The following is a 9,713-nucleotide window of genomic DNA, read 5'->3' on the forward strand; positions in this document are numbered from 1 at the left end:
GCAGGATTACTTCTGAGTAACACTGGATCATTTTTGGATAACTTTAATTGGATAACTTTCTTGATGAGAGAGGCTCTGGGTTGTTACTCAGTACAGTTATCCGGCTAATTTGTTATCCCTTTGTAGTCATGAGATGAGCTTCAGGCCTGACTGAAATGTGTTAACATACATTGTTTACATGTTCATGCACATAGAACTAATATTCACTGTTACGCAGATGATGCAGTTTTGTGTATCTGTGGAGCTTCTCTCTCAAATCCACTTTATAAACAGCCTGCATGTAACATTTTGCAGCCACAGCTCACTCAAGCTTGTGCTGAGTGCGGACAACAGCCCACAGACATTTTGCATATTGTTGCAACTCGCAAAGTTATTTGACTTGATGAATGTCGCTCTGAAATGAACTTGGTTATATGAAAATCTATCCGAGGTTAGATTTTTATTTAAAACTCAGAACTTTTTATTATTACCAAATTAAACTCACTGATTCATCATTCTGTCCTGCATTACAGAGTGGGCACTATCTGTTCGGATGTCAGCTGGTGTGCTCTTATGTATATTTATGTTTTCTGCTGAAGTCACTTGGAATTGTCTGTTAAACTGATCAATTGATCTGTTATATTGGCAGAATTCAAAAGAATAATAAATAATTTACGGTAAATGACTCCTGTCTTAATTGTCTTATCTTACCTTATCTACCTTTTTAATATTGTCTGTTACAATTAATTTTCAGTATCAATGTATCCATTGTCTAACTTTTGTCGATATCATTTTATATACATATATATATAATGGATAATCATGAATTATTAACTGATATTTACTAAGTGTGATATTATCAACACATTACTAATTAACTGAAAACTACTTATGAAGAAGACTTTTATCACTAAGTGCTAGTTGCTATTTTATATATAATCAATAACCACTAATTATGAAAAGTGCCAAACTAAACGAGTGTCTACTGACTATTTAATAACTAATACATACTTTTCTCACTGATAAGTCTTAACTTCCTGTTTGGTCAATTATCCTATTAATTGCCCATTTCTCACTGATTAATATGTGCCTGCCTATTAAATATTGATAACCAAACCACCAGCTCCAGCAGGGGTTCGGATAAGTTGCTCGGTGGCACTTCGGCAGAGACGCTGATCTTAAACTCACTCAGCCAGTCTGCACTGTTCAGCAGGATGAGGAGGACGTGCTCGCCCCTGTCGGTTGTACGTGGAAGTGATCCAGATCATGAGGGCTGGACTGAATCCAGGTGCAAAAAAAAACGCCTGGCAGGATCATTAAGAAGGAGCTCTCCACTGGAGAGCGCACACACACACTCTCTCTCTCTCACACACACACACGCAGGCACACATACTAACACACACAGTCAGAGCGGAGCAGAGCAGAGGAGCTCTCATCCTGATCGGTGCCAGACGCACGGTCGACTTTTTGTTTTTGCGCGAGTTTTACAACGTTTCTGTTTTTTTTGTTTTTTTTATTAAGAGCAGTTCGTATTTCACTTTGGTTTCAAGTTTGATTTTTTTTTTAAGTTTGTGTCTGATTTTTTCACGCCTGTTTGGATTATATTTCTGGATTTAAGGTGGATACTCCCTGACGCGCAGGTACAGTAAAGTTTTAGGAGAAATAAAGGCTGAGTTCATATCACTCTGTGGAGCTTTGTCCACATAATATGGGCAATGATTAAATGCACATTCTGATTTTTTTTCTCTTCCTCTCTGCTTGCAGAAGTCATCTTGAAAAAGTTCGCCCAGGATTGTTTCTTTTCGACGCAGGAGCGCGCGGCAGCTCGGACCGCTTCAAGAAGGAAAAAAAAACTTGTCAGCGCGACTTCGTCTGGGGTGTTTTTTTTTTTTGACTTGAGTGGTCCCAGAAATGGTGGGGCACCTACATTTACAAGCGATGGATGATAGCCTGAAAGGAAAGAACCGGGAAGGGCTGCTCGACAGTCCGGATTCGGGGTTGCCCCCCAGTCCCAGTCCACCCTTCTGCTCCCTCTCCCCGGGTCTGATCGAGTCGCGCTCCGGCAGCTGCACGACGCCCGTCGAAAGCCATCATGGATATTATAAAAAGGAAAGCAGAGAAGGCAAACTGGTGAGAAAGCCATCGCTGTATTTACTTTATGATTTGAAACAATTTTGTAATCTGAAAGCAGGGACTGGGCTCTGTTTAGTGTCCGGAGTCGTTTTGCAGTCAGTCACTTCATTGACACACTGAATTAAAGGATAAAAAAAAAAAGACCTAATGGCTAAATAATGACGCTGCTGTGAGAGAAACTGAAAATCTGAGAGCATTTTAGTGTTTGGCTGGAAACAGATTTCACTTCAGTCCCTCTCACACAACATCTGGAAGCTCTCTCTCTCTCTCAGAAATTCCTCAGTTGCAAACTTCTGATGTTGCACTTGTGCTGAAGATGTCAGCCGCCCTCAGAAAGCCATTAAAATGTTTTCTGTCTCGCTCTGGTGCATCAGCTGGACTCTAACTACAAGCTGTCATAAGGGTCACCGAGTTGATTAGGCCCATTTGGGTTTCCAAACTGGGGTCCAGGGACTCCCAGGGGTCCTTGCCAGGATTCCAGGGGCTCCCAGCAAGATGACAGAAAGCTTTATAACACACTTCACTCGGTAGCATTTGACTGAAGGTGTGTACACTGGCACTGGCGTGATCAGGTTTCTGTCTCACAAGATCAGACTCATGGGAATGCTCTGTGGTGGATTTATATGAGGGGGCTGTCATGAGAGGGTTTGGGTCAGTCTGCTTCTTCAAGGTCCGTCATGTCAGTCACGTCACTTAGAAGGCTGGAGAATCTTAATAAGACACACACAGCAGTAAGCCAGACTTTTTAGCTCTATAAAACCCTAAAATAAGCCACCAGCAGCAGGTCTGGAGCCACTTTAACCCTTTAAAACCTGGAGCAACATCACTTCTCTTGTGCTGCTTTCAGACTCCTTACACACGTATTTAATCCTTTGAAACTGGAGCAAATTAATGCGATTTCTCTTGAATACACAGAAAATAAGGCAATGAGCAAGCTGGTACTAAATGTTTCACAAACTGCAAAGAAAAAAAAGAGAATTTCTCAAATTATTTTTTAAAAGCTTAAAAATGTTCAAGGAATAAAAAAAAAGCGAAGGAAAAAATATTTTTATAATGATAAGAATTATATATTTAAAATTAATTTACAGAATTATTATTTGTCAACGCTTTTTCCAAGTTTCGTTTGCCTTGTTTGTTATTTCTTCTTTTGTTGCTCATTGCATTCTTCCCATGTTTCTGGGAGTGAATTTGCTCAGGTTTCAAAGGGTTAAAGGAGCAGAAGTAGTTGTTTATTATATCTTTACGACCTATTTGGCTTGTGACCCTTTAAAAGTGAAGCAATAACCTCTTGCAACACTTCTTCACAGGTTGCATATGTGTTTGACTGGTGAGCAATTAAACCAAATACTGAGATCTCATTCTTGTTAAATTTAAGTCGTTTTTAGAGTCGTTTTTATTGGCAACTTGGGGGGGCAATGATCAGATAGGCATCATATAAACAAGATCTCCAGTATTTTCATTTCATAATTGTGATTCTGGTTCCCATCACCATAATGTTAATTTGAGTACAGAAGGTTGAACTTCAGGTTGTAGCTTGTAAGTTACTAAAATGAGGAGCTGAGAGATGCTGTGATAAAGCTGCAGGAAAAGCAGCGACACAGACTACTAAAAATGTTGATTAATATTAGTATTTCATATTAGTGAAAAATGAACGATTGCCAAAAAGCTAAAAATACACCAGCATCTGGACGCCAGGGTCCCACTGGATTTATTAATGTTAAAGACGCCGTGTCTGTGGTCGTGCTCGCAGTGAGACAAAGATGAAACAGGACCTGTTTGATGACAGCAATCGTCACTGATCAGAGCGCCTGCTGTTCATAACAGCACTGTTACATATCTGCCGCTCTGCCAGCTCGTATCCCAAAACGGACACCAGCTAGTCCCTAGAAAAAAAAAAAACACAACTGAAAAATTTAGAAAAACACTAATTTTGTTAACCTCACAGGTTGTGCACTTTTTCATTTTCTTGAATTATTTCCAAAAAGTCCAAACAGTGTCGATGAAACTGCATATTTTTAAGCAATATGTGCAATGTAGTTTAAATGAGCCACTCAAACAGCCAATGCACCTTTTAAGTATTGAGCTGACATGATATTACACATAGTTCATCGTATTTCAGGGGAACTTCGATTCATGTTAACTGATTTGTGCCAAATTTGTTTCGTTGACACACGCTGCCGTGATTTGTGTCAACCCTGACGAGGCTGATTTGATTGAAAATCATTTCCAGGTCGCTCCCAGTTTCAAACGTCTTGCGAACATGTCTGCGCAGGTCGAGGTGGCTTTTAAAGTGTCTGAGGGAGGCCTCAGCAATGCAGCACTGCATCCTGGGAGTTGCCTGACATCGGTTTTTGCTGAAGCCTGAAAACAGAAAGAGAGAGATCCTCTAATCCTGTGGAGGTTCAGATTAGTAGGACTCCTCCGCTGTGTGGTTTCCCTTTTAAAGATCGGTGCTGATACGGAGCTGCTGCTTGTGTTTTTCATGTGTCTGCAGGCCCGTGAGAACAGAATAAATCAAACTTCTCTATCACATAGAGATTGTTAGAGTTGCATGTCTGTTCGCAGGACAAGGGGAGGCTTTTTTTTTTCTTTCTCTCCAAATCTATTTATGTGTTGTTTTTGTATGCCACCTAAGAACAATCCTCAGGTTCTATTTCAGGCAGCAGGGGCTTGTTAGAGCGGCTGCAGGCCATTGCATAAGTGTTTGATGACCTCTCACTTCTAAATTAAACGTGGAGTAACCCTCAGTCAGCCTGTCTTGTTTTCAAACCTGGGTCAGATTTATGCAGATACGGCATAAATCTTCTCACATACTTGCAGGTCTTAAAAAAATGAATGAATTACCGAGAAGCACAGATGCATGAAAAACACGAGTGTGTTCGGGTAGTTTTTTCACAGCTGTCTGCATGTCCTGTTCAAGGATACCGGTCAAGTGTCGGTGGATTAGACAGGAGGACAGACAGGAGACAGATCTGGTGTCTTTTTCTAAATCTGCCTCGCCGTGTGATACTGATGCTCTTACATTAACGTCCTTGCAAACGCAGGATGTGAAGTTGCTTCACCAAACAGCCCGCGGTTGGAGAAGTGTGTTTGAGTTGGCGTTTGTCTCAGCAGCTCTGCATTGTGCATTGTACATTGTGTGGGTTGCTCAGCTGCAGACTATTTTTCCCAAGCAGAAATGAGCTTCCGGTGGGGTGGGGGGTTATTCTTTGTGTGCATACTGGGGGGATCCACTGCCTCCCAGGAGGTGACCTACCCTCCATTCAAGAGTGTTTGCTTTGCACAAGTTGCCAGAAAACAGAAATACCTGAGATGCTCTCCATGTCAAAGCGTAGGTAAAGACACAGAATCGTGTGGTTTTATAGGTCCAGAAAAACCAGCAGCAGTAACTGAACGTCCTGCAGACGCCAATTTTCAGTTGGGCAAAACCAGCAGCTGTGCAAGTTCAGCTCCACCGTTCAGATAGTGTGTGGCGATGATCGTAGGTAAGACGAGCTTCACACAGCGATCTGCCGTGCCCTTGGCCTGTACTTGCTCGTCCCCTGTAGTGGCATGTGTGCTTAACTGTGGCCAAAGCACAGCATGTGACAGCCTCCCTCTGTAACGTGAGAGGCGTCCGAGTAGTGGTTGGGGTGCCATTTGATTCAGATCAGTCAGAGACACACATGCAAAGAAAACGGTCAATTACAACCTTCACAGTGCATGACAGTGTCTGTGTTTCTGATTGGCGCAGCTCGATTTGTCCCCTTACGGCTCCAGTCAGGGACACTCAGAGGTCAAGGGTCAGTAATAAAACAGACCTGGTGCCTGCAGTTAGCTGAGTACAGTATATCTGTGTCATATCTGGTGTTTTGCGCTGATCTTAGTTGATCTCATGAAAATTATTGAAGTAACATTTGTGGTATTCCAACGAGAACTTCATTATGAGTTTGTGGTTTTCGGTATTGGTTGATTGGACATCGACAGGGCCGTATAATTCATTAGACTGTTCATACGGGCAACGGTGTTTAAATGAAAAGGGGGGCCAGTGGGGCCTCTGACAGAAAGTTTTGAGCAAAATTCTGAAATGTCTTGAATTTTGTCAAAGTAAAACAGTTTTTTATGTTAGTGAGGGTGGCAAATGCACATTTTCGAATATACACATAGTAACGCACACTCGGTCTCTCTGCTGAGTTGAGCAGTACACTGTAAAATCTTCCTGGTAACATCCTCTGTGTGCACTTACAATAAATGACGCCATTTTCACTGGTGGACATGAAGCTAGTTTGCAATGCCAGAAAAGAGGGAAGATTTGTTTTTGGATGTATGCATCCAAAAACGCCCCCCTGGATACCCAGAGGTGGAGACGAAAAACACAAGCCGAGATAACTCGTATCTCTCCCAAAACACCATGAAGGTCATCTTACAGGATTTGAAGCAGCCCCCCCAGAGGCACAGGAGACACTATAAAAAAATATGTTGTTTTATTTCAGGCTATATCCAGGGCAAAATGCCAAACATTAGCCAACCTAATTTGAACTTGATTTGGCAAAAAAAAAAGTCTTACAAGACAGTTAACTGAAAATGTTTTTTTTTATTTTAACTTTTGGTCAAATAAAAAATCTTTTTTTTTCCTTTTTTACATTCTACAGACCAACGATTAATCAATCAATCAAGAAAATAATCCGCAGACGAATTGATAATAATAATAATATTGTGTTTTCAAAAGCTCTAACAGATGAAGCAGGTGGAGAAGTAATAATGGCGGCTGGTTAACATGAGTGAAGGGAGGTATGCGCACATCACATAGGTGCGAGGCTGTCAAAAAACAGCGTACATGAGGGAAAAAGTCACCTTTTTCCTCAGGCTGGTTAAAAAAAACCTGAGGAGAAGCGACTCCTCTTCACCCGTGCATGTTCCATAATTTAAAACCCATAAAAAATGATGATTGATGTAAAAACACTGATTTATGAATCAAGAAATACGACAAAGGGACAGCATGCATCTGTGATTACAGACTAAAGCTGCAGCGATTAGTCGATTAATCATTTAGCTGACCGACAGAAAATGAACTGGCACTCGCTTGATGATCGAATGATTGTTTTAGTATATTCTGGGGGAGAAAACAAACATTTTTTGGTTTTGATGCTTCTAAAATGGGAGGATTTGATGCTTTTCTGTGTTATACTTTAGGGATGTGTTACTATTTTCAGTCATTTTATTGACACAATGATTAATCGATCCATCTCTAAAATAATGGCCAGAGGAATCCATTGTGATAATCGTTAGTTGCAGCCTTACTTCAAACCGTGTTAGAAAACTTGTTCCTGTCTGTGGAGGCTGGCAGACTAAATGAGCATCTTTCAGTATCACCTCATTATCATTTTCTAACAGCATCATCTCCACTCAGCACGACCAGCAGCTGCTCTCCAGGCGCTTATTAGAGAGTGTCTTTAGTGTTTCTCTAACTGCTGCAGGGCCAACATCTGTACGCCTATTTTCAAAATACACACACACACACACATACGGACAAACGCAGGTTGTGTCAGGGTCGCACATCTCCAGCCAGCCAGAGAGAGATTTCCCACCACTTCATTAAGCCGTACCCTCACAGAGTAATTATCTGAATGAAAATGGAAGTGTCGCTTCGGCTGCTGTGCCTCTTGTCTAATAGCTGTTGTAGTAACAGTCGTGCCACGGACGCACGAGGGCGGATCAAGGAGCGTGTTTTCCTGGAGAGGGTGGGGACTGCAGTGTTTTTAATTTGGGTTGCTGGCTCTGCTGAAACCCCCAACCGTGCTGGGATCTTTTACTGGAATTCCTTGAATGGACACGTTGGCAGGCTGCTTACAAACAGTTCAGCGGTTCATGGAGGGTTTTTGTGGGATTTATTGTGACTCCTGATTGTGTTTCCTCTGCACAGCTGCCCTACCTGCTGCTGAACTCCACGGGCGCAGACCCAAAGACTCGTATGTACCCGGTGTTCTTTGGAGAAAGCATCGAGGTCAACCCCAAACCGGAGCAGGAAATCAAGTAAGAACTTTGGCATTTAGAGACTAAATTTCTTGTACTATAGAGCTCAGTTCACATGATTTGATCAATGTTGTTTGTCAATGCTGCCACCTAGTGATCGCTTTTTAGACGTGTTTCTAAAAAGTCGCCGCCTTGTTTTTTCCAGGTGCAACTCCGAGGTCAAGTACGACTCCGACAAGCATTACCAGGACCGGGTGTACTGCGCCCCCGTTCCCACACCCACCTCCTTCAGCGAGACGGTGGTGGCGGTGCGGAACTGCACCTGGAGGAGCTACAAGTCCCAGGTGTACCTGGAGCCGCGGCAGAAACCAATCAGCTACCAGAGCACCACCATTATCTACCCAAAACACGCCAAGAACACTTACCGCACCACGCTCAACTACAACGCCATGGGCTCCCGCCGCTGGTTTGTCTCCACGGTGCAGCTGGAGTCAAGCGAGGACACTAGTCCCTGTATCATCTACACGGAGGACCTGTAGGGCCCAGAGCGCACTGGGAGAGGGCCGCCTGGTGATCATTTATTTGTTTTGGAGGGACTTGGGAAGGGAAATACTTCAAGTAATACCCGGCGCCCTTAAAAACTCTACTCTGTTCATCTATTCTCGCCATGGAGGAAACTCTGGGAACCCTTTAATGGCGTTTCACCTGAGTGTATTTAGACTTTCTACTGATGCAGTCTTTAAAGGGGACGCTGTCCTCCGGCAGTTTAAAGCTGCACTTCAATGGTTAATGTCTTATTTAATACAAGAGCTGACAAATTGGTGGCCTTTGCTCTCTTTCAGGTCGGATTGTAACCTCAGAGAAGGTAACAGGCTGTAAACGTCTGTGTGAGCGGAGAGAGGTCATGATGACGCGTGGTGGATTTCAGCCGTGCCTGCGCAAACCCAGTCACACCAATGCCAAGCTTTCTAATATGGCTTTATTGCACTTGTTGTCTATATATCACAGTCCTCCCGGGGGACTTGGCGTTGCAGGGGGGGGGGGCAGATTTCAGTACTGCATATGAAAAATTGGACCAAAGATAGTTTATCTCTTTGTAATAACTCCACACTTAAAAACAGATGACTTGCTTTTGTTTTACAGTTTTAATTAACACTCAAACAGCAGCTTGTCTGGTTTGATCAAACGTTTAATTAAGTACACGCTGCAAGGTGCTCTGTTTATTCACCAGAGCGCTCTGTGGTATTACGACTAATGAAAAGAAGGATCACAGCTCAATAACAACAGATCGCCTTGAGAATATTTGACGATATTTAAAGCCTCTGAAAATTTGGTTTAAAATCTTAAATTCTCTGTAACATTAAATATTCAGCCATGTTGGATCACTGCAGTTATAGTTTTTAGCTGATGTTAAATCTAGAGCCCATCGAGACTTAATTTGAATATTTCAGTGAAGATAATGATTTAGAGGTGTTTCGGTTAACAGATTCTTCAAAGCAACTATCAATGAAGTTGGGGAAAAACATCCACTGCTATTATTTATCAAGAGCCGAACACTCGGTTAATCCGTTTCATCTGGACCACAGCATCTAGAGATGATTGAGAACATATGTATGTTTTCAGGGCCTTTAAAAAAATGGTGACTATTA

The 9,713-nt window shown here is 42.4% G+C and overlaps 1 protein-coding gene across 1 annotated transcript; it reads left to right on the forward strand.

Moving 5' to 3' along the window:
- Positions 1-1,333: 1,333 nt before the first annotated feature.
- Positions 1,334-9,713, forward strand: rflna (refilin A). Its single transcript, XM_042489059.1, has 4 exons — positions 1,334-1,619; positions 1,744-2,109; positions 8,015-8,124; positions 8,270-9,713. Exons 2-4 carry the CDS (start codon positions 1,891-1,893, stop codon positions 8,601-8,603), a joined length of 663 nt encoding a protein of 220 aa, XP_042344993.1. The 5' UTR covers positions 1,334-1,619; positions 1,744-1,890; the 3' UTR covers positions 8,604-9,713.

This window comes from Plectropomus leopardus, chromosome 6 (assembly GCF_008729295.1).
Source record: "Plectropomus leopardus isolate mb chromosome 6, YSFRI_Pleo_2.0, whole genome shotgun sequence".
NCBI classification, from domain to species: Eukaryota; Metazoa; Chordata; class Actinopteri; order Perciformes; family Serranidae; genus Plectropomus; species Plectropomus leopardus.